At 41.2% G+C, this 24,610-nt stretch overlaps 2 protein-coding genes across 2 annotated transcripts in view; one reads left to right on the top strand and one right to left on the bottom strand.

The window, feature by feature from the left end:
• Smap1 (small ArfGAP 1) overlaps window positions 1-12,467 on the top strand; it is a 70,986-nt gene extending 58,519 nt beyond the window's left edge. The window contains exons 7-10 of the mRNA XM_051204230.1: window positions 5,152-5,279; window positions 8,690-8,855; window positions 9,541-9,848; window positions 11,534-12,467. Coding sequence (XP_051060187.1) covers window positions 5,152-5,279; window positions 8,690-8,855; window positions 9,541-9,848; window positions 11,534-11,668 — 737 coding nt within the window. The 3' untranslated portion in view covers window positions 11,669-12,467. The remainder of the gene's footprint in view (window positions 1-5,151; window positions 5,280-8,689; window positions 8,856-9,540; window positions 9,849-11,533) is intronic.
• Window positions 12,468-12,831: 364 nt separating this feature from the next.
• The window catches only part of B3gat2 (beta-1,3-glucuronyltransferase 2), a 67,893-nt gene continuing 56,114 nt past the window's right edge, over window positions 12,832-24,610 (bottom strand). Inside the window, exons 3-4 of the mRNA XM_051204231.1 lie at window positions 13,019-13,167; window positions 12,832-12,942 (exon numbers count right to left, since the gene is read on the bottom strand). Coding sequence (XP_051060188.1) covers window positions 12,856-12,942; window positions 13,019-13,167 — 236 coding nt within the window. The 3' untranslated portion in view covers window positions 12,832-12,855. The remainder of the gene's footprint in view (window positions 12,943-13,018; window positions 13,168-24,610) is intronic.

Raw genomic sequence — 24,610 nt, 5'->3', positions numbered from 1 at the left:
GAAACTGGAAAGCAAAAAAGGCAAAAAATGATTATGTATGCATGGTGATTTAGAGCTGTTGCCCCATTATAAAGGGGTTGGGGCTGGGGAATAGAGCAGGAAAGAAACTTTTTAAAAAAATATTTATTATGTATACAGTGTTCTGCCTGCCTATATGCCTGCAGGCCAGAAGAGGGCACCAGATCTCATTACAGATGGTTGTGAGCCACTATGTGGTTGCTGGGAATTGAACTCAGGACCTCTGAAAGAGCATTCAGTGCTGAGTTATCTCTCCAGCCCAGAAATTTTTCTTTTTTTTTTTTTTTTGCATATAGAGTATTTTTTATTTAATTTTATATAACAAAGTCCAATTAAATGAAAACAAACATTTATACACAATATTTGGGAATTTGGGCGTCGTTCTTTCCAAACTACTTCCTGCTGGTAAGGGGCGCTGTCTTGGGGGATTCGAAGAAGATTCAGATATCCTAGCTGTAGTCTGTAGGGCTGTTTTGTCCAGCTGTTTGGAATGTAGGATCAGCTTGTACTCTGTTTCAGGCGGTCTGGTGTGATCAAACCACATTAGTCTGGAAGGAATCCACATCTTTTCATTTTCTGTACAGAAATTTTTCTTTAATGGTGACATTACAAGATATGTACTGTTCGAAGTGAACATGTAGAACAGCCAGATCTGGTTCCAAGATAAGGAAAAATTGCTATAACAGTTTCTTCTAATAACCTAAGGAGATGAGATCTAGTAGAGCAGTGAAGTGACTGGCCTTTGAGACATTGAGTAAACCACAAGGCTAAAAGCAGATCAGACGAGGTGGTAGTTGAGCTGTCAGTTGATCCGTCAGTTGATCCACAGACCAGAACATGAAAGAATGATTGTTGGCTGGTGCAGTCTTGAGATTCATTATTGGGCAGCATTGTTGTAAGGAGTACAGTTTCGCAGGAGTTGAGTTGGAAATTTGGTTGATAGCTCTGCTGTTATCAGTTTGTACAACAGTTAACTACTACCATCCATACAAACAACTAGAGTACCAAGGAGTGTCTACTAGCTAACCTAGTGGTTTTTGTTGTTGTGGTTTTTTTTTTGGGGGGGGTGGTTGTGGGGAACATTGACAAGCTAACCAAAACACCATATATTTTGCAGTAATAAAGAATATGAAAACAAACTAGTTAGTTAGTACTCACTAGCTCTCAGACACTTTTTAAAGTTAGGAAATAGTTTAAAGCTTGAAGTTTTTAAGTGCTTCAGATGACTTGAATTTATAAATTAATTCACATGGGGCTTATTTCACTCCATAAATCAAGGGATATATTTCAATACAAACTTTCTATAAAGGAAAAAAAGCTTTAAATTCTTGACTTTAAAAAAAGTTCTTTGAACAACATGAACATTTAGAAAGCTCCAAGACCTTTACTATGACAGAGTGTGGCAGCATCTCATGGAGGCAGTAGCCTCCTTGAGTTGATCGGCACTGGCTCCACGTCCAGCCACTTAATTCTGATTGGGCTTTGCTGCCTCAGTAGGTAACAGGGACAGTACTTGACAGTTTTCATTGAGATAGGGTGTACTAAAGGCTGAATGTTCACGTTCTGTCAAAAATGGTAATGAAAAATACAACATCTGTTTGCTTATCACCTTCTTACCTGCCTTAAACTAGATTGGTGATGCATAAAATCTCATGTTGCTGTTTGACATTATTTCATTATCTGTGCAAGTAGATTATGACCACCTAATGATTCTGACATTCAAGTAAAAGATGAATGCAGTTAGTGTTTATTGAGCACCAGCAGAGTTTGCTGAACACTAGTAAACATCAGAACAGGAATAGGAATTGGGTATTTATAATTGTGCATATAGGAAATTGGGTCGCACTTTTAAAGGAGGAAAAATGTGGCTGAGGTAATTGCTTCTGGGGACTCAGTTTGAAATCTGGATGAATGCTAAAGTTTTAATTTAAGTTCCATTTTCTTTAATTTCATCAGTTAATGTTCTTGCTGGTGTTTCTGCTAATTAAATAAAACCGCTTGTATTGTGTATACTTAATTTTAGGTAAATTCTAATGGCTCATGATGGCCACCTTTACAGTGACAGCCCAGTTAGAAGGCAACTATCCAGATAAGACAGCTGTTAGTGTGTGCTTCCTCCCTCTTCTCCCTCTCCCCTTCCTCCCTCCCTCCGTCTTTTTTTTTTTTTTTTAAAGAACATTTTATGAACTGTAGTCTGTTTGCATTTTCATTGGAAAACCTATCGGGTGATATGGCAGGACACTTGGAACTGATCTGTAGGAGGGGGAGGAGTTACAGATCCAGCTAGTAGGGCAGTTGGTGAAGGAGACTTCTCTGTTCTTGAGTCATCTTGTGTGGTACTCTGAAGACAGGGATGGGCTGAACATGGACAGTGACTTGGAAACATTCCTGGAGAAGAGAAGCCCTGGTGTTAAGAAGCACTTGTAACCAAAGCAGATAGTAGTATGGAAGTTTGTGAGCAAGGAGGAGTTAGCCAAGGATGCTTGGAATCCTTGGTTTCTTATTATAAACCTGTGAGGTGATAAAAGGACTAAATGGAGATTTGAGAAATACTAGAATTCAAGTGTGTGTTGTTAAAATTCAGAGTATTCTAAGTTCTAATTAGCTTATTAATTCTCATTTATGTAGGCTCTTGGATCGCAAATGTGGGCAATAAGAAGTGTTTGTTTACTGTGTCTTCATTTGGACTATAGGAATCAAATGAGTTCTAGTGCAGCCGAGGCTAATTAAATTGACAGGCTCACTCATATGAATCATAAATGTTTCTTAGTGATAAGAGGATGGTCTTAAAGTCTGTCCTATTTGAAATGTCACTTTCTTTCTAAGCATCTTTCAACATTATAATGGGAAGTAGGTCAGAAATGTGTGCAGGGCATGAAGTGTGGAACCTTTTGACATGACAGTGATGCCAACAAACACGTGGGCATCATGCAGCCTGAGTGTCACAAGTTGCCACACCAGTTTAACACTCTTTCTGTAGTTGAAAATATTTCAACCTTGGTGATCAGTTTCTGTTATATATGTAGTTAAAAAAATTCACTTATCGGGACTGGAGAGATGGCTCAGAGGTTAGAGACACTCACTGCTCTTCCAGAGGTCATGAGTTCAATTCTCAGCAACCACATGGTGGCTCACAACCATCAAAAATAAGATCTGGTGCCCTCTTCAGGCCCACAGGCAAACATGTAGGTAGACCACTGTATACGTAATTGAATTTTTTAAAATAAAGATTTCATCAGTCAACTAACTTATTTCACAAAATACTAGCCTGAATTTATTACAGTAATGTAGAAAGAAAAGTTACCCATAAGCCACTAGCTGTAGGTCTGGTTTTGCCTTTAAGATTGAAAGCCTTTCTTGTTTGTCCATTGCATTTTCAAGGGTCCTTTGTGCTACATTGCTGTCTTTTAAGGCATCCCTAGCTACATTTCCTTCATTTGCCATAAGCTTTTCTTGTATTCTGGATCTCCCATTATTTTTATTGTTCATCAATCATTTCCACATAATGATTAAAATGGCTGTTCCCATCACTATTTTGTAGCTGAGCAAGGTGCATGTCCATGGTGGCTTCTGATTACCTCTGTGCACAAACATCCAGCCACAGCGGGTGGGCTGTGTGGGTGGAAGAGGAAGCGTCTAGTTGTCTGGATATATGCCCACATATATGTAAATGGACAAACAGGACCCATCTTACCCTGATTTATGTGTTGTTTTCAATTGGGTTTTACCATGTTAAATTTGAATAACTCTAAATTTTAAAAACGGTTCTATTGGCTTTTATTTCATCAGTGAAGAACTTGCTATAGTGACCCTTGGATCGGGAGAATGTATTCATTTAACTCTTAGTACTTGGTAAGATTGCTCATTAGTTGAGGGCTGATCATATCCCAGTTTGTTTGTTGATGACCATATCCACCTGTATTCCTCCCTTGAAACTACAAATATAACTGGACTTTGTACAAGGACAGTGGAATGGAAAGGTAATGAATCAGTATTTGAATGATTGAAATATTTTTCTCCTTAACAAACTTAGTGCAAATAATTATTTGAAGATTACTCTTAATTTTAAATGGTACTTGGTAATTAGGTGTATTTATAATTATGTGGCTACCCTTTTTTTAGTATTATAGCAGCTATATAAAATAATGGGTTCCAGGATAACATTTTCCATAAGTTTTGGTCCTATTTCCTGTTGTTACTACCCTTCTCTTTTCCTGTGACCCTATGGCTTTTGTAGAAGTGTGGGTCTGTCTAAAGACAGATCACTAGCCTGGGGTTCAGAAGACTCTGATGCAGCACGAACGTTGCTAATTAACTAGATGACTGACATTGAGGAAGCCCTTCAATCTCTGCCCTAGTACCTGGAGATAGTGACTAAAATGACATAGAAACGGGGCAAAAATGACCACATGCAAATATTCTTTTAAAACATCCAGGACAGTGTGGTGCTAATGATGGTGATAAGGAATCCCTATCTGTTCTTTCGGGATACTGAAACTTAGAAACTGAAACCTTCAGAGTGAATTGAAACAGGAATTTCAGGGAACCATGCTGAAGGTGCTAAGCAAAGATGACATTAAAAAACCCATTGGCAACTTGTTTTTACTGATTTCCAAGGTTGAAATATTTTAATCAAGGCTATTAAGAATTAGTTTCAATAATTCTGTTACATGTAGCTTTAGTTTTAATAAGGAATATTTACAGGAATGGCATCCAAAGCTTATCATTAAAATACCATATAATGAGAAGTCAGGGATAGTGGGAAACTGTGGATTGGGTATGTTGGGTGTGTGTGCTAGAGGTAGATAAAAACCATTAGCGATTTCAAAAAAGTCTTCAGAATATTGTGAGTAGTGTGAAAACATTTGTTCAGAAGAGGTTGGAATTACTCCGGGAAACTAGTAGAAGGCTGTTTCTGGGAAAGCAAACAAAACTAAAATGTTCTCTTTGGGATAGAGGATAGATCCTAGGGTAGAAAGGAACACGAAGTGTTTGGGATGGAGGGTGGATCCTCGAATAGAAAGGTACACAGTTTTCTTTTAAATTTTTAAAAATTTACTGAAAAAAAAAAATAGCACCCTGTTTTCATGTACTTGAAAAGATGCTATATTGACAAATGTACATTCCTTTCAGATGGCCCTGCTGAGGCACCAGTGACCAATGGGAGCGCAACCACAGTGCCACCTCTGAATGACGATCTGGACATTTTTGGACCAATGATTTCTAATCCTTTACCGGCAACGGTCATGCCCCCAGCTCAGGTATGCAGTGAGACATGGTTCTCTCTATGACCACCGCCTCTTTTTGAAAAGCTCCAGAAATTTAACTGGAGCAGTCATTGAAAACCTATTCTTTAGGCCAGGGCTTAGCAAACTAATCTTGCAGTTTCATTGTGTTTAAACAGATTCAAAGTTTTATTCAAACACATTGACTTACAGTTTCCAGGTACTTGGAGGCTAAGCAGCAGAGATAGTTACAGTAGAGACTGTCATGACCCACACAAGCAGACTTTGCCATCCTTCAAGTTTAAACCTTGTGTAGGGAAACTATCTAAAATGCATATGTGGCCGTGGGGTGGGAGACAGCGTCACCTGAGCTTAGCTCACAAGCCACTGTTACTTTGTCTTTATTACATTCTGATGTGAGTGGGTTCTAGAAAATTGTATTTCTCTAAGTTAAATTAGGCTTTAAGTTAGTCTTTAAAATCTTGCTGTTTTTGAATGATTAAACAACTGTTGAAAGTGGTAATAAGATTTTTAAATTACTAAGAGTGAAGAAATTCTGAATTTTTTGTAGCATTACATAAAATTTCCTTCAGGTAAAACATTAACTTTCAGGGTACAATTTAAAGTCACTTGCAATCCTATGACACTATGTAGACCTTCTTATATTGGAACACTACAAATAAACAGCCAGTACATTTTAGATGCAGTATATAAAATTTGGAATATGTAAAAGTTTTAATAACTAGTCTGTCTCTTTGAGACAAATGATTTATTATACCTAATTTTGTTACAAAGGTTATTGTATACTTATCTCAAATTTAACAAGTAAATTTCTTGGTAATTTAATTAGGCTACAATGAGTTGTTATCAAAGGTAAGTATAGCAATAGCATGTATTTTAGGAAAGGTAGCTAGCTTCTTGGTGACTTTGGGCCTTTTAGTTCCTATTGCAACTCATATCAAACAGGGCCTGGGGAGATGGTTCATTCAGAAAAATACTTGCCATGCAAACATGAGGTCATGAGTTCAGATCCCTAGCGCCCACAGCACAGCAGCATGTGACTGTAACCAGTGCTGAGGTGGTAGGAAGGCAGGTAGATTCCTGAAACTTCATTGACTAGTCAGTTGGTAAGCTCCAACTTCTAACCTTTATGCTTATCAAGTTCTAGCCAGTTGGTAAGTTCCAAAGACTAACCTTTTGCTTTGCACATTCTTATTAGTACCTCATAGGAAGGTAAGGTGCTTTCTCTCTCCCTCTCGTCCACCCCCACCCCCCCCAACACACACACATTCACTCACAGAGGCTGATAGAGAACCTTAGATTCTTCCAGAACCGTAGTTACAGGTGATTGTGAGTCACCAAGTAGGTGTTGTGAAATTAACTTAACCTGGGTCTTCCATAAGAGCAGTAAATGCTCTTAATCATTGACTTGCCTCTCCAACCCTGTGATTTTAAAAATCACATCTAAATTTTTTTCTTGAACACTTTATGAACCAAAATTATGCTGGTTGTATTGAGTCCTGTGAAATACTTGATGAAAAGAATTGCCTTTTATCCAAACTACATGCTAAGATTATTGCCTTTGCCAGGAAAGGTTATCTTACATGTGTACATTCAGATGAACCTGAAACTATGAAGATTACTAACTGTGGTAGGCTTTTTAGTGTATGAAATTGAGCTGTAATTGGGTTTAAGTACCAAGGTCATGACTTACTTTGAACCATATTTAACTTTGTTTTCTAAGCATGTGTAAATATGAAATAGCCAACAAGAGTGTACATGTATAGGGGGTCCACAGTAGCCCTTTGCTGTCTGCACATACATGGAAGGGAAAGGAGACATAGAATATGAATATGTAGAAATGCACAAGTGCTGATTACTGCCCTTGGTTTAAGTCTTGGGATTTCCAAAAGGCCAGAAAACCTGAATCGTAAGACAACATGGTTTTCCTTTTTTTACCTTGGTGGTGAAATGATGGTAAGTACAATCCTAGTAGATAAGCAGATCAGGTGCTGGCTAGCTGTGCCAGTTAGACTGTCCAGTTTTATCAGTCTGTGTTGCGGTAGATGTACTTGACATTTAGATCATGAGAATATTCTTCAGACTCCTCTACTATGAGGCTAGCATCAGTGTTTCCTCAACCCCTCTCCCCCCCCCCCCCATGGACTCTCATTCATCAAGAATCCGAGGGCTGGGAGGTGGTGGTGCACATCTTTAGTCCCAGCACTAGGGAGGCAGAGGCAGGCGGATCTCTGTGAGTTCGAGACCAGCCTGGTCTGCAAGAGCTAGTTCCAGGACAGACTCCAAAGCCACAGAAAAACCCTGTCTTGAACCCCACCCCCCCAAAAAAACAAACAAAACACCCAAGGGGTTGAGTAGAGTCCTATCTTGCAGAGAAGTGAAATATGGTGAAAGGATCTTGTAGTGATGCCCTGTGGTTACAAAGCCCACCCTCATTTCATACGACAGAAATCAGGTGACATACAGAGGTGAGGGCACCCTCTCCCAAGACACACCGTCTCCCAAGACTCAGGGGCAGGGATCTAGTCCAGCTGGGAAGCATTCTATTGGTCTCTGTGATCCTGTGCTTCTTCAGATAAACAATACTATTCATTTTAGTATTCTGTCATGTCTAATATCTTACACATTTTAGAACTTTAGCAAAATAAGATGTCTTACTCAGTCATAATAAGTTTGAATAAAATGCTTTGACAGTATTTTACTACAAAGTGTTCTACCCAGGACAGTGAGAATTTAACTTCCACTTGCTACTCACTTCAGGCTGTAGTTTCAGAAGAGTGTGAGCCAGCATTTACTACTCTTCAGAGAATCTTTAACCAGACTGTCAGCTGTGATTATGCAATCCAATCTTTGTGTAAGTAGATTAAGGGGAAACTTGTATTATCTAAATTACTTGTGTTGATTTGCTTCAAAATAGCATGCAGGATTTGCCTGAATAGAGGTAGCCAATTTTTTTTCTGTACTTAACTTCTGGATTTGAGGCATTCTTGTAGACTAGTAGGTTCTTGTAGACTAGTAGGTGCTTAAATGTTTTATGGTGAAAAGGTAATAACAGTTAGTCTGCCATTGTAGAACTTTTGCTTCTGCAAATTGTACTGTTCTTTATTCCAAGTGACACTAATTCTTGAGAGAAGCAGTGGCAGTCTTCTGTACCTGCAAGTTTGTCAGACCCTTTGAATTCAAGAAGTGATGAGCACAACCTGTTTTGTCCCATCTACTGAATGTGGCTTTGAAGGAGCTTCAGTCTCCTTGGTTCACACTAACAGGTCACATTGTGAAACCTTTGTACCTTCACCTAGTTGTTTTTGTTTGTGTGGGCTCAAAAACAATCTTTATAGATGTCACCATTTTACCGGTTGTAATTTACTCCACATTTCATAATAAGTTGTACTATATAGAAATTGACAATTTTGGTGTTTACCCAGGGGACAGCCTCTGTACCAGCAGCTGCTACCCTGTCTACCGTGTCATCTGGGGATCTGGATCTGTTCACTGAGCAACCTACAAAGTCAGAAGAAGTAGCAAAGAAACAACTCTCCAAAGATTCCATCTTATCTCTGTATGGTACAGGAACACAGCAAAGCACTCCTGGTAATTGATGTTGAACTCTGCTTCCCGTGCATTACGGTGGTATTATAGAACTGTAACATCAATTGCATTTTCCTGTGGTAGTAGTGGATGCTTCTCTTGCAGTCTACATGACTGAAATGAATGAAGCATTAGAATTAAACAATGTAGTAGTCACAAATCTTTATTCATTTGACAGGTTGTTCACATTTCACTTTTCTACAAGTTTATAGGACATGTCTTGGCTTGGAACAATTACTGGAATTAGAATTACATGAAGTTTGACTTTCTATATACACTGGTTCCTCTACAGGCAAACAAATAAGCAAAACTTAGAAATGCCTTGTCATTAAAAGCATGACTCACTCAGTTTTAATCAATCAGACCCTTTCCTCCTCAATAAGCTTGTCTCATATATAGACTAGAACTGTGTGGCCACTCACCTACTTTTCATAAAAGCAAATTACCACCTGGCTTACCTGCCTGGTTGGTTTGAGAGCCAGCAGTGTTGTCAGTAGGAGCAGCATGGGGCTTGTACAATAGACAGTAGTACACACTTGTCTCCATTATGGAAATAATAGGATCTGAAGGTTGAGGTATGGGGTGGGTTTAAGCTGACTGCTTGGTGGGTTACCTCTTTCTGAATGTGGAGATGAGTGCAACCAGAGTCTCTTCTTGACTTTTTAAATTCATGGTTCTTACCATACAGGTGTGTTTATGGGACCCACAAATATACCATTTACCTCACAAGCACCGACTGCATTTCAAGGTTTTCCTTCCATGGGCGTACCAGTGCCTGCTGCTCCCGGTCTTATAGGAAATATGATGGGACAGAATCCAAGCATGATGGTGGGCATGCCCATGCCCAATGGGTTTATGGGAAATACACAGACTGGAGTGATGCAACTTCCTCAGAATGTTGTTGGCCCTCAAGGAGGAATGGTAGGACAAATGGGTGCACCACAGAGTAAGTTTGGCCTGCCACAAGCTCAGCAACCTCAGTGGAATCTCTCACAGGTAGGGCTCATGAACTGTCTACCATCTCAAAATCCTAGAAGCCATGTGTAAATATAGTCTGAGTAGTTTGCTTTGAAATCTGATGTAGCAAAAGAATTAGTTAAAGTTTGATCAGATCCAAGTATTTATACATGTCATGAGGTTTTTATCAGATAGATGACTTGTTACTACTGTCCTTACTTTCAGAGTATTCTGTAAATAAACATTAGGATTTTCGTTTTTCCATTTCAGCCAGTAACAGGATTGTAATGGTGAAACATGCCTGATCTATCTGTACTAGCTAGTCCTTATCTTTTACAGCATAGGAGAGAGACCTCCTTAACTGCCACCTGCAAGGCTTAGTAGCAGCTTTACTCACTTCCTGGGTGGGATAATTTATTTAGTATTCCACTTACACCAGTCTTATCTTCACTAGTAAGCTTGGATTATTCTTGTTGGTTAACTCTTACCAATGAGAAAGAAATCCAGCGTCATATTATCAAACCACAGTTTTATGAGGGGTCAAGGCTGCCTCTGTCATATGGTTAGTGCCTGTGGATTTATGAGGAGCATCCAGTGAGAGTCCCAGTGATAGTAAAAAGTAAAAACCCTGCTTACCTCAAGTATTCACTGATATTACATTCCATATTTATGTGGTTTAGTTTCAAACTGAGGGGTAACATTTCTGTATTAAATGCTCTTCTGACTTTTCTGTAGCTCTGCAGAGGCTTTTGAATTAATGTTCATGTTCACATTCCCTTTCCTGCATCTTAGGGGGGTCTCGGTTCCTGTAAGACCAGTAGTTCTACCTTTAGAAAATTGATTTCTAATGAACATTAGCAAAATCACCCAATATCTCTCGAGTACATAAACCACACTGTTTACACACTGGGAACTAGTAAGTGCCAGCTGTTAGTAGCAGCTGTTCTGTGGCCAGAATGAGGAGGTCTACTCAGCTAGGGTTAAATTACAGATGAGCCAGTGAAGAACCACAGCCCTGCCAGCAAGGCTGTGATCTGCCTGCCTCTAGACACATTGGAGCCCTGGTGTTTTTGTGTATTACAAAAACCCTGCAAAAGGAACACACTTAACACTGGTCATGGGTTTGGAACTGTACTATGGTAAATCCTGCCCCTTGCTCTATCGTCAATCTTTGTAGTGAGAGAGTCACTGGGATAGCTAAGAGGCTGATAAATATACCGAACTCTATCTAGTCTGGAAGAAAATACATGTTATCTTTTAATTTTAGCTGTTACAACACAAAACCCAAAATACATGCTAGATGACCTTTCCAATGTTTAGAAAGTATATTAAAGTCATTTAGGATGTTAATAGAAAGTTTCAGGTATATTATAAATTTTAGGATGTTTTAATTTCTAAAATGTCTTGGTTCTTGGGAATCACAGAAGAATTACCCTTGTGTAGTTGAAAGACAGATGGACTGATACTCAGATACAAATTCAAAGCTTACTTTGGGATAAAATTTTGAATATAGAAAGTAAATTAAGTATGGATTACTTCACACACAGGAAAAAATGAGGAACAAAGCTATTTGATTTAAGTAGAGGGATAACTTGTACATGGTCTACTACCCCAGGGCTTAACTAATTTTCACATTAATGATGAAGTAAATGTCTGACTAGCTAAAGAATCAGGACTGAGAAGTAAATAATCCTCATAAACTAAGCCTTTTATATGCTTCACAGATGAATCAGCAAATGGCTGGCATGAATCTCAGTAGTGCAAACCCGACTGCAGGTTTTGGCCAGCCCCCAAGCACAACAGCAGGGTGGTCTGGAAGCTCGTCGGGGCAGACTCTGAGCACACAACTGTGGAAGTGAAAAGCTTCATCCAGAGTTTCATCCAGAATCAACACCCGGCATTCCTCACTACAGAGGCATCTAGTTCCCATTTATTCATGTACATAATGTATTTTCTTTTCCCCCATTTGTTCACACATTAACAATTACCTGATTGACCGTGTTGGTCTGTGCTGATTAAATTTGATGTGAAAGCAGGTTGAGAAACCATCTTCTGTGGAGGGCAGCTTTGCTCTTATTTCCCATGATGTCATAGGCCACAGTGAGAAGCTGCTCAGTTAACTCGCATAATCGGTTTTATTCTCAAAATTATAGCTCTAATGTTTGCATATAAGGGAAGTAGTTATCATGTTAGTAATACTTCTAACAGTATAAACCCCACCCCCAAATTAGCCAGTAACCCTGTAGGAAGGTACTGTATGATCAAATGTTTAATCATATAGAGTGTAAATGTATCACTGAACACTGTTTTCTAGTGTATCAAATTCTTTTATTCATCACTCATTTCACTGTGCTGTTATGATGTGCTTAACAGGGAACATGGTTAGTAAAAGGAGATAAACCTGGATGTTACTGTAAAACTTAATGTCTCAAAAATTCAAATTTTTGCTGTCTCTTGTAATTGGGACCTTTTCTCATGTACATAGTGCTAATATGGATACCTTTTCTCTGCACTATATGCACACAGGGTAACTAAAACAAAGCCACTTTTAATCCTTGAAGGTATATCCAGGTTTATGACAGTAATTGTGTTTACATTTTATGGTGCCTAGTATTGACAAAATGTTATTTCCCTATATTAAACAGATGAATCCACGCACCTTTTTTATTTGTGGGTTTTATTTCCTACAGTGTACACTGCCACCAGTACTTTGCAAATATTTCATGTTGTGAAGCTAAGAGTTGGGACTGTTAAATTGACAAAATACTCATCATTAGGTTCTAAAAACCTATTCCATCAGTTACGAGATGGCTTGAGGGAGGTAGGAGCAGTACATGGCACGTAAGTAGATTGTACAAAAAAATCTTTCCAATTACGTTTTAGAGAACACATGCAGAACAAATGAAGACAACACGTCTTGTAGCATCCAGTTAGCTGTTTAAACAGATGTCCATCAGCTGACAGGAACAACTGAAGGGAAAGGAACAATACCTGAATGAGCTGCAGCTAAACTCCAGACTTCCTCTTCTGCATCTGCTGGCTTTGTCTACACCTCAATGTTCACTGCGTCCAGGTGGTACTTGGGCTCATTGGCTAGATTGACTTTCTCTGTCCGAGTGTGCCACACGAGAACCTGTGGTGGAGGGGGACACTTTAAGCAGCTGCACTATCAGCACTCAAAGGTCTAAGAGCGTGAGGCAGATGAGTACCTTTGTGCAGTTGTTAGCTTTTGGTTCCAGTTCTTCAACTGTTGTTATCTGCTTTAGAAAGTCAGATTCCTGCATCCCTGGCTGAGATCCATGGCGCTTAAATACAGCTTTAGGATTGGACAAGATGACTTGCAGACTCACAGCAAATCCTTTGTGTGAAAAGAAAAAATTTGTAAGTGTGGCCACACGAAAAAGTACGAAAAAGTACAAATAACTTCTGTGTGGTTAGATTTGGGTAGGGGCATTGCCTGCATATAGTCTCAAAAGTTAGCTCGTGATTTTGTACGCTCTGAGGATACCTACCCACAAGATGAAGTCAAGATATTAATAAAAGGTGAGTTTCAGAAGCTATTACCTCAGAGAGGTTGCCGCGTCACCACATTTGATACTCTGCATTATTGCAGCCCTGTAGCTGCAGACAGATGCCTTAACCATGCTTGGGGTATTCGAATCTGGCCCAGCCTTCTGCTTTTTGACATCATCAGTGTGCGTTTTATCATCAACATCAGCACTGTTCCAAATGATTGGACATTGAGAAGATGGGTAGTGGAGTTATTATTGATCATGCAAAAGAAACAAATCTTATCATCATTACTTTCACACTTTAGGCATAAAGGAAGGGAACTTAGAAATCGGTACAGGCAGTATCAAGTTTTTGTATTTGAGTGTTCAAAATAAAAAGGGTATCACTTAATGGGAGAGCACTGGCCTCGCATGTGTTGAGGCCCTGAGTTCAACCTTCAGCACTGCAAAGACAAGCATGCACTCCCTCCAGTGGTTTATAGGAAGAGCTGCTGCTGTTTAACCTGCTGTAATCCTATTCCTAATGCACTCCACAGCAGACTCCACACGTGACTGTTTTACAAGGCTGAAGCCTGAGCCTTTGGTCCTGACAAGGTGACACAAAACTCAGGACCTTCAGGGGCTGATGGGTTGAGAGCCACGCCCCGGGATCTTCTCTGTAGAAACTGTGTATCCTCTTCTTGGCACTGGATTTCTGCTGCTTTTTGGGGAACTGTAACAGCATCAGACAGCAATAGAAAAGCTGCGAAAAGACGATGTCATCACTCCCATCACCTACAGATGCCAGACTGCTCAGTCATGTGCCCTGGACCCTGCTGCCTCTTGGAAAAAGTTAACACTTAGCTGTGTGCAACCAGGATGTGATCTAGGAATCAAAAAACCTGAATCCATAAAATGACCTTCAGACTCCAGTATCCTCCACCAATGCTTTATGGAAACACACCATGCATTCCAGTAAGCAATACTAAACTTGGAATAACCAGCCTTTTGGGTTTGACTAGATCCTTGCATTTGAGACACTGGCCAAGTCACTTCACCTTCGTTAACTCTATATAATGTCCCCATTTCTTAATGTGCAATGAAGTATGAAAGCTCAACCTTGGTATCTAATGTAAGGTAATATAAAGATTCTACCGACACAGCACTGTGCAGAAGACAATATGCAAATACAGATACTATTATTGTAAACGGATGGTACCAGCTACCATTTACAGCTGCAAAAAAATTCTAGTAGACAGGTAAAGGACTTGTGAAAGTCTGGGGGAGGGGGGAAAGTGGGGAGGGTAGAGCCAGACCACATGCATGTCATGTGACTGCCAAGAGATCTGAAATCTTCAGACACAGCTAGGTCAGCACAGACTTCAGCAATACAACCAAAGCCTGAAGGTAATAACTGCCTTTTGTCATGAGGCCAAATCAGATTAATGAATGACTTCTTGCATGTGCTTCAACCTTTATTTAAATGGAAGTCTGTCCTCAGTCATACTGGCTCTTCTAACGTTCGTTGCATGGCTTCAACGTGATTTTTATATCATGATATTCATATGCACACACTGCTCCAAATTATGCATAAGTAATTCTGAAAAAATGAAGCCATTTAGACCCACTTTCCTTCATTGTCCCTTAAGCTGTTAAACTCATCACCTGAAAGAAGATTAGATGAGTATTTTCTCCATTTCCCTGGTTCAGGAATATCTCATAGTAATGTGGGGCTACTTGGTAAAACAAAGCACAGGCCACAGCCAGTCCAGAAGCGGGGTGCCCTCTTTGTCATTGGAGAATGATATGATATATACATGCACCTGAACAGCGGTGCACTCAAAGACCTTAGGGAATGGCTTATTCTGGGACCAAAACAACCTACTTTCTAACAAAGGCGGGGGGGGGGGGGGGGGGGGCATGATCCTCATTCCTCATTCATTTACCTTGGTTGGTTCTGCCCATTCTCTGCTGAGGAAGCAGGTCACAGCCAGCAAGCAGACATCATAAGGTAAGTAGGCCAAAGTGGGCTGCTTTGGGGGAAATCCTCTGCTCTGATGAGATGCAGTATCCCTTGGAAAGAGGCAGGAGTTTTAGCTCCTGACCATTCATTGATTTCTGTGGGTGTCTTGGGTTTTCTTCAGCTTTGCAAGTATTTGTGCCTCGAGCATTATATCTTCAGTGACTGGTTTCGCTTTAAAGATACTGCTGTGTCTTTTAAGGTATTAGGATCCAGACAAAAGCCAGGAGTAGGATTTTCTGTCTGGGTCATAGAGAAAAATTAACATTTAACAATGGGGAGGGAGAGTGTATTCCCTAATAGGCACGTGGGACGGCTTGCCTCAATATACAACATACTTATTGAATGCAGGCTGGAAACAAGGTGGAACATTGGAGTATCCAACAATCCATTCAATTTCTAGACAAGGTAAAACCACAGGGGCATTGGAGAAGAGATGGCTTTTTGGCTAAGAGCATTTACTGTTCTTTCAGAGGGTAGCCCACAATCATCTAAGTCCAGCGCCAAGGCTCTGACACCCTCTGATTTCTGTGGGCACCAAGTATGCACATACATACATGCAAAGTGCTTTTTTAAAAAGCCAAAGAATTCCATAAACAAGAAGTGTTCAGACGGGAGTGAAACGCACATGCCTGAGCTCTGAGAATAGATAAATGTCAGCCCTAACGTGGCCAGAGCTGCTCTCAAGAGGCCACTTCACAAGCAAGGAACCCTCCAAATTCTACAGTTTTCTTTAGTTGACAACTGAGAGCTTGATTCGGAAGCCATAGCAAGAATTTGCAGAGCAAAAAGCTCTGCTGGTGGGTAGAGGCTCTCAAGCCTTCACTGTAATCAGCTAATGCCTGCAGAAGTCCCCAGTCCAAGTAGAGAACTAGAAAGGAACAGGTGAGTGGAATACTCCCTATTATCAGCAAGAGCACAGCAATGCAGTAGCATCTTGTTTCACCACTGGACTTGCGCATGGGACAAGATATCTTCATTGTATGTGTCTTGAGGTCTATATCAGCAGCCTGCATGAACATGGAAGATACTGGCTGATGCAGGGTCAGATTAGCTTTGAAAGCTAAGCTAAGATGCTTCTGCATAAATGTAAAACAAATCTTAAACAGATAAAAGTGCCTCCAAATAACATGGTCGTGTCCCAGCACAAAGCTCAAAAAGTATTTACACATTCACAATGCACCATATATTATGTTTATGTGTTCATACTATAAATTCATGCATATCAATCATTATCCAACAATCTATAATTCAAAATGGCTCAGCACCGAAACTGCCTGATGTACAAAGAAGCAGGAAAATAAAATGGCATAACAGAAAAAAACAACTCCATAAAGGATATAGAGTATAATGAGTATACTCTGTTAGAGTATGCATGTTTCATATTCAAGAAGACTGAAAAGAGGTGTGCATACTAAGATAAGGGACAAGGTCATCTCAATAATAAAAATACAAGGAGATATAAATTGTCCTGGGTAGATTACATGAAACATAAAAGACCAGTAAAGATATACAATAATGACACTTCTAAAATGAGATAACAAGACTAGTGTTCGAGGAAGACAAATCTATGAAGAAATGATGACTAAAAATTTCCACCTTTCATTCAGTGAAGATAAGTAAAAGCCTGAACAACCCTGTCAGCCAACATAACCCAAAGAAAGATCACGCCAAGCATAGTAGCATCTTAACAAATCTTCACATAGGATTGGAATGTTATCAGTCAAAGCATAGTAGAAGACATAAACCACTTCCTCAGAACTTAAAAACCAAATAATTACTCAACAGCAAAGATTAGGAAACTGAGTAAATTACAGGTCAAAGAAATCAAGGCAAATGAGAAAGCTAAATGCAAGTGAAAAAAAACCATGAAAGTCTGAGTCTAAGGTGGTATTTGGAAAACTATAGCAGTGTGCACATGTGTGGGATGTAGAAGTGTGTTTACAGGGTGTAGAGGCCAGAGAAAAATACTGAGTATTTTCTCTTACCCTCAACTTTATTTTGGGGAGAGGGACCCAGAACTGACCAACTCGCTAAACTGGCCGGGCAGCAGGCCCATTAGATCCTCCGGTCTTTAACTCTCACCCATCCTGGAATTATAGGCATGTGCCATCACGCCCAGCCATTTACATGGGTGCTAAGGATCTGAACTCCAGCTTCATGCCTGTGTAGCAAGTGCATAACTTACTGTGCCATCTCCCCAAATCGGTTTTTAAATACAAGGTGTCACTATGTTGTCCAGCTGCTCCTATAGACTAGTTTGAGACCTCCTGCCTCAGCTTTCTAAGTAGCTGAGATTATACAGAACATTACACCAAGCATGACAAAAATAGTTTCAAAAGTATCTCTAAATGCTAAACTAGAAAGATGAGGTCCCAATTTGACAAACTAGAAAACAAGCAAAACCAAGTAGTAAAGTACTATTAAATGTAAGAGCAGGAATCTGCTTCTTGGAAGATGAATAAGCTGACTGTGATGGTGTGTGTGATGAATGTTTCCCATAGATTCTGGTATTTGTATTTGAACTTTTAGTCCCCAGTGGTGCTTCTTGGGAAGGATTGGGAGGCATTTTACACTAGGGCAGGCATTTGAGAGTGCACAGCCTCACACTACATGTGTAGTTTTCCTGACTTTGAAGATGTGAGATCTCTGCTTTCTACTCCTGACACCCAGCCTGCTGCTTGCTGCTACACCTGCCCACTACAGTAGATTCTTGTCCCTCTAGAATTGTAAGACCAAATACACTCTTCTATAAGTGGCTTCTCATCATGATGCTTTACCACAGCAACAGAAACATAACTAATACCATGTTAAATATCCTCTCATAATTTCCTGAGAAGTAAAAGGCACAAACCATCAATACTGAGGGAATATGAATAACAAAAAGCATTGTTTATCACAGAGATTTGGACACCTCAGATTAGAATAGACAAATTGAGAGACAAGCTACCAAAGCAAGAGACAACCTAGACTAGCCTAATGAGAGAAATAAAGGTCACAGCTAAGCCACCTGGAAATACTACTTTATAGGGCCAAACTGCCTCACTGGTATATCCCAGCAGTCATAGAAAGAAACAATAGAGGTTCTATACTAACATTTTTAATAGGAAAGAATGCTTCTCAAAGTATCCTGAAGGCCAGCCTTGCCCCGATACCCAATACTATGCAAGTCATTACAAGAAAACCACAAACAAAGCTCACATACAGAAAGGCAGGAAGTCCCTCATTTCTTCGCATTCACTCCAGCCTACAAAAGTGCAATAAGTCATGGCCACATATATTAACATCAGAAGGTCATATTCTCAGCTACATAAAAGGAAAAGCTGTCTTGATAGATGGTCAGTGCTCTGATGAACTCCAGTATCTTCATGACTAAAGGGAGGATGTTGGCTCTCATTGAACCAATAATGAAGGTGACTTTCTCATCCTGATAAAGGGCATCCAAGAAAGAGGGGTGGGGGAGGAAGTAAGAAAGAAAAAGATAAAAATCTTTACTGACATTTTACTTCCTGACGCAAAGACTGACTCAAATTCGAGTAGCTTGGAATGGGACACTTTTGTTCAGCAATGTAGTACAGATCCTTCCATTGAAATAAGCACCCCCTCCTTTTTTTTTTTTTTTTTTTAGCAAAAATGGTCACACAGATGAAGGCCAAGTAGTACAAAAAGAAGCAAAGCTGCTCTTTCTTACCTGGTCAGTAGCATCAACAGCAGTTACCAGTGTCCTGATCACCAGCCACCAACTTGGTCTCACCTCCATGTACCCTGACCTGCAGCCCCCCTCTCTCACTAGGTGTAGCCACTCCTCACGGGTCTTCTGCCGATGAAGCCCACTCCTGCTTCCTGCAGCATGGTGTCTGGCAGCAAGGCCTTTACATTTCATCACAAGGACTCCACTTTCTGAATCACTGAGCGAAACTCATGTTGCGTGCATAGGTGTTTTTATTGAATGTGTATCTATGTACCACATGCATGCCTGGTGCTTGCAGAGATCAGAAGATGACATTGGATCACCTGGAACTGGATTTATGGATGGTTGTGAATCCTGTTTGAGTCCCCATCCTGGCTTCCCCAAGTAAAGATCTTACAAGCTGTAAGGTGAAATAAACCCTTCAGTTTCCAGCGTACTTTTGGTCATGGTGTTGTGTCACAGCAATAGAAACTCTTAAGACAGAAACCCTGGTCCAACCCAGCCCAACCCAATATGGGACCCAACCTTCTCTTTCATCTCTGGGCCCTAGTCTGTACTGTTCCCTGTTTGTGAAACAGTCCCATGCCAACTGACTCTGAACCAGTCTAAAGTTGGATTTCATGGCCTTTTGATACCTGGCATCCTATGTTTCTGGGAATATAGGAAGGATAGCCTGTCCAACACACATTTTGTCAAGTTCTTCTCAGGTAAATAAAACAGCCCCTGTTCAGTGAGATAAGTGCTAGGAGAGGATTTGTTATTGCACCAAAAGGCCGTGAACATGGGTGCCAGCACACTATATAAATCATAAGGCATGTTTAAGCAATTCCTGAGCAAACTCATCAGACCTGGAAACCCAGGGCTTTAACCTTCGTGACCCGGGAAGACGAGGCCACAAGTATCAAGTTCAAGGCCTGGCTGTGCTACACGTTTGGCTCAAGGTTAGCTTGGGCAACTCGGCACAACCTGGGAATTGAACCTAGGTCTTCTGGGAGAGCTTAACTGTTCTTAACCACCAAGCCAACTCTCTAGACCCTAGACATGCTCATAGTAATTTTAAAAAGATCACTCTGTCCACTGAAAAATAATTTCACATCTAAAAACACACACACATTCTAGTCATAGAACTTGTTGGAAAAAGGAAGATACATATGTTAGCTCTGTCTCATAACTCTTCCTGTCATAACATAAACTGCCTTTTGGAATATTGCATGTGTTAATCTCAATACTGCTCCTACTTAAAACACACACACACATATAGTATGTATGAATCATACACTTACACACTGCCATTAAAATGGTATCTTAGCCATTGTTACATTGCTGTGAAGAGACACCATGGCAAGGCAATTTTTATAAAAGAAACCGTTTCACTGAGGCTTGCTTACAGTTTCAGAAGTTAGTCCACTACCATAACGGGAAGCATGGTGGCATGCAGACATGATGGAGAAATATATGCAAGTTCTACACGCCGATCCATGCTGGGGCTTGGAATGGCCTTTTGAAGCCTCGTAGTCCACTCCCAGTGACACACTCACTTCAACAAGGCCACGACGCCTAATCCTTCTAATCCTTTCAAATAGTGCTATTCCAATAAGCATTCATACATATGAGCCTATGGGGATCATTCTCATTCAAACCACTACCAACGGTATGCTTAGGATTTCCCAACTGTGCACCAATCTTAAACAAAAACAAAAAATATTTGTCATTGGCTTCTGGCCTCGATAGCAAAATCATTGGACCTATAAATATAAGAATTTATTTTTTGGTTGCCAGTTATATTTCATTAATCTATATACTTAACATACGCTAACCCCCCCCCCCGTGTGGGTGTGTGTGTGTGTGTGTGGGTGTGTGTGTGTAGGTGCACATGTACATTTGTGCACATATGTGTATATGTGCCAGTGGAGGACAGAGGTCAATCTCAGGTCAATCTCCTCAGAGCCACCATTGTGTTTTCTGAGGCAAGCTCTAAGGGATCGGGAGGACCATAAACTTGTTGATGACACCAAACTGGCTTGTTAGCAAGTCCCAGAGATCATTTGTCTCCACCCCCCAGGCCTGGGATTGCAAAGCGAATGCCGCCTTGTTTACACACTTGACATGGTACTGGGGGGCTCAGCCTCAGGTCCTGTTTACTAGGAACATACTTTATGGTCTGAGCCACCTCTCTAGCCCCTAGAACCTGTAGGTAGACACAGAAAGGGTTTGAATAACCCTTTCCCAGGGGTCACATACCCGATATCCTACATATCATAACAGTAGCAAAAGTATAGTTCTGAAGTAGCAATGAAATCATTTTATGGCTTGGGGGTCACCACAACGTAAGGGACTGTATTAAAGGGTTGCAGCATTAGGAAGGTTAGCCACTGCCCTGGAGTGTCTATATTACTAAAGACACAGCATACTCCAATAGCTTTGCATAGCTCCCTCCCCTCACCACACAAGATTGTTTTAGCCATTCTGAACTTCCTGCTTTTCCTTATGAACTGGATGGCTCTCGATTTCTACAGAAAGTTCCACCACAATTTTGATCGATTATTCTGCAGGTATGGGTTAGGGTGAAGACTTTCACAATCTTCTCTGAATTAGGTCTTCTAATTCACTAACCCGAGGTGGTTCCATTTGGTTCTTCAGTTTCGTTGACTTTACTTTCCATTGTACAGGGGCCTTATACTTCATTTTAATATCTTATTGTCCCTAACATAATTGTGAATGGGACTGTAGGGCACACTAGCCAGTCACAGATGGTGCTGAGGGGAAGAGGGCAAGTCCTGAGTTGTTTACAAAAAAAAGGTGATTGGTTGCCTAGATAGAACCAGATGAGGTCACTGCATGAATAGCTTGTGTTCACTAGGGTAAAGCATAAGGGTGCCTACGTGTGTGATAGGCTGACCTTTAAAACTATTGGCTGGCGATTTTTTCCTTTAAAAGATGCCTGCTATGGGACATTAAATGAGCTCCTGCTTGACTAGACTCCTTGCTGCACTGATTGTCTCTGGGAATCTTGGAGGCTGGGACTGGCGAGCATCGCACTTACCTTCCCTTGGACCCAGCTCAACCTTCTGTGGTTGGGCTAAGACCCCCGAAGAGACAAACCAGAAACTTTCTCATTTCATCTTCTTTATACTGTCACTGTTTCAAAATATAACTGATTGCTATTTTCATTTTCAAGATAAGGTCTCACTATGAAGCCCTTGATAGCCTGTAACTTGCTCTCTGAAATTCACAGAGATGTGCCTGCCTATGCCTCCCAAGTGTTTGTAACTGATCCAGTTTTGAGAGAGCAAGGGATTCTGAATGTTTTGTGTTTCCATGGTTCTAAGCCTAACCCTTCACACACCACTGCACCACAAAGACATGCCATGACAAGCACTCCTCCCTAATCTACCATGCTTGGAAAGCAGACCAGAGCACAGCCATATTTACATCCCATCTGTTTTGGAATGGGACAGCCAGCCAGGGGGTTGTAGAGGTCATTAACTGCTCTAGAATCCTAACTGGGACTTTACACTTGCTTCAAGGCACCCCCGCCCCCACCTTTAATTACTGTCTAGTTTCATAAAACACCTCAACAAGATCACTTAGCAGTCATTGTTCTGTGGGAGGGCAAACCCACAGTACTTCTGAGAAGGACTTTCTATAGACAGTTACATCTCCAGTCTGGAGACAAGAAAATGCAACCTTCACAAGCAACTGTTAGGGTGAACATGGATGGAAAACTTTGTCCTCAGAGCCCAGTGTGAATCACAGGGATTCAATTAGCTGAATTCTGCAAATGTCCACCTGTGTTTTCTGAGCAGGAATGTCTTTGAAGTTTAGAGGGGAAGGGACGGCGCTGGTGCGGAGACCAATGGGAATGGAGCGTGCACTGTCCCGTGAAGGGCAGAAGCCACCGGCGTGCATGCCGGTGTTAACGGCTCATGCTTTCAGGCACTCTTCTTGTTATTTTTAACTGGCAGTAAAAACAAACTGTACATTTTATTTGGGAGAAATTAGAGACTTACATTCTCCATCACATTAAAGTGGGTCACACTGAGCCACTCCAAGCCATTCCAGAAAAATAGGGCAGAAGAACAGACAAAGGAGGAACTCGTGCTGTGTTCCAGCCCTGGGTAATAGCAGTGAAACCATTCCTAGTTTCTTATGGGATTCAGTGACAAGGCTGTCACATGAGTCCTTTTCAGTGGGAGCCTCACTGGTTCCTGAGTTTAAACTGCAAGAAGTTTCCTAATGACCACTTTAATGGAATGGAGTAGAGGATAGTCACCATGGGAAGACTTTCAATCCGATGCTCCTGGGTTCAAATCTCACCTCTGCCACTTATTTACAGTGGCTTGGTGAAGTACTGTTAGGGCGCTGTGCCTCATCCTTCCAATAGAGATGGTTATTTTCGCTCTCCAGTGAGTAGTTAAGGAATGTAGTGCACATGTTGCTAAAGCTGAGGATCCACTAGAATAAAAGGCTTTTCTTTACTCGTTTCCAAGAGTACAACATCTTTTGACTTAACTTTTGATTTCTTTCAGTCAGTCCCTTCATTCCAGAACACCTTCACAGGTATGGTGGCACACACCTGTAATCTCAGCACTTGTGGTAGAGACAGGGGGACCAGGAGTTGGCCACACGGCAAGTTCAAAACAAGGAACCTTTACCAGTACATTGCTTGCTTGTCTTAGCACTGATGGTGATGGAGACACTGTGTAAGACAGTTCTAATCCTCTGGGAATGCCTAGTCCCCCCTAGGGAAACAGACAAATAGGATCAAGTCCTGAGTGCTACAGAAGAGGTCCGTGCAAGCGCTGTGGGCACAGAACAAGGAGACACAAGGGTCTAACGACAGTGAGGGAGGACTCAGAGATGGAACCTGATGTAGTTAGGATGCAGCTGAAGTCTCCATCGCCCACACAGGGGAAGAAGGAAGGCTTGAGGCCACGTACTAGGCTGGTAACTGTGATGGGAGACAAGGCTTTGTCCCCCTGCGGCAGACTCCCTTTCCAAAGCCCTTTCTTGCTCTACAACAGGTACTAATGACTTGGTTGATAATCAGTCAGCTTCAGGGAAATTCCTATGGCTGCCACACAGGACGGCAGGCAGTGGAGAGCTAGGTGTGGCAGCTACACCAGGTGGGCTGGGAAACGAGGCGGACTGGAGCTCACTGACTGGGGTGTTTAGCAGAGGCTTAGCTCAGACAGTGCTAAAGATACGGCAGCTGGACTTGCACACTGTGGACAATGAGTACCTTAGGCCACAGACTTAGGCCGCCTTTTAGACTCGCTAGAAAAAGGAGCAGAGTGGACAGAGCTGACCCCTACACCCAGGCAAGTCCAGGGCTCAACCTGGACATTTCCTTCTTGTCACTTGTCCCCAGTCTTGGGCATCTAAGCCAATTTGCATTTTGCTTTGTGAAAACACGTTTCTCGTCTAAGATCTCCACCAGCCTCAGAACTACTGCATGCAAAATCCCACAGCCCAAATCCTCCTTTGTCTCAACCCGAAGAGCCTGAAGACTTGGAGCCAAAGGAGCTTTGCCGTGGATGCCAGGAGACCCCTCATGGCATTTGTCCCCTAAGAATATCTTCGTTTCTCCGTTTGTGCC

The sequence above is a fragment of the Phodopus roborovskii genome, unplaced genomic scaffold (genome assembly GCF_943737965.1).
Source record: "Phodopus roborovskii unplaced genomic scaffold, PHOROB, whole genome shotgun sequence".
Taxonomy (NCBI): Eukaryota; Metazoa; Chordata; class Mammalia; order Rodentia; family Cricetidae; genus Phodopus; species Phodopus roborovskii.
The sequence above is the reverse complement of the archived record's forward strand: the minus strand, read 5'-3'. Positions and strand labels throughout refer to the sequence as shown.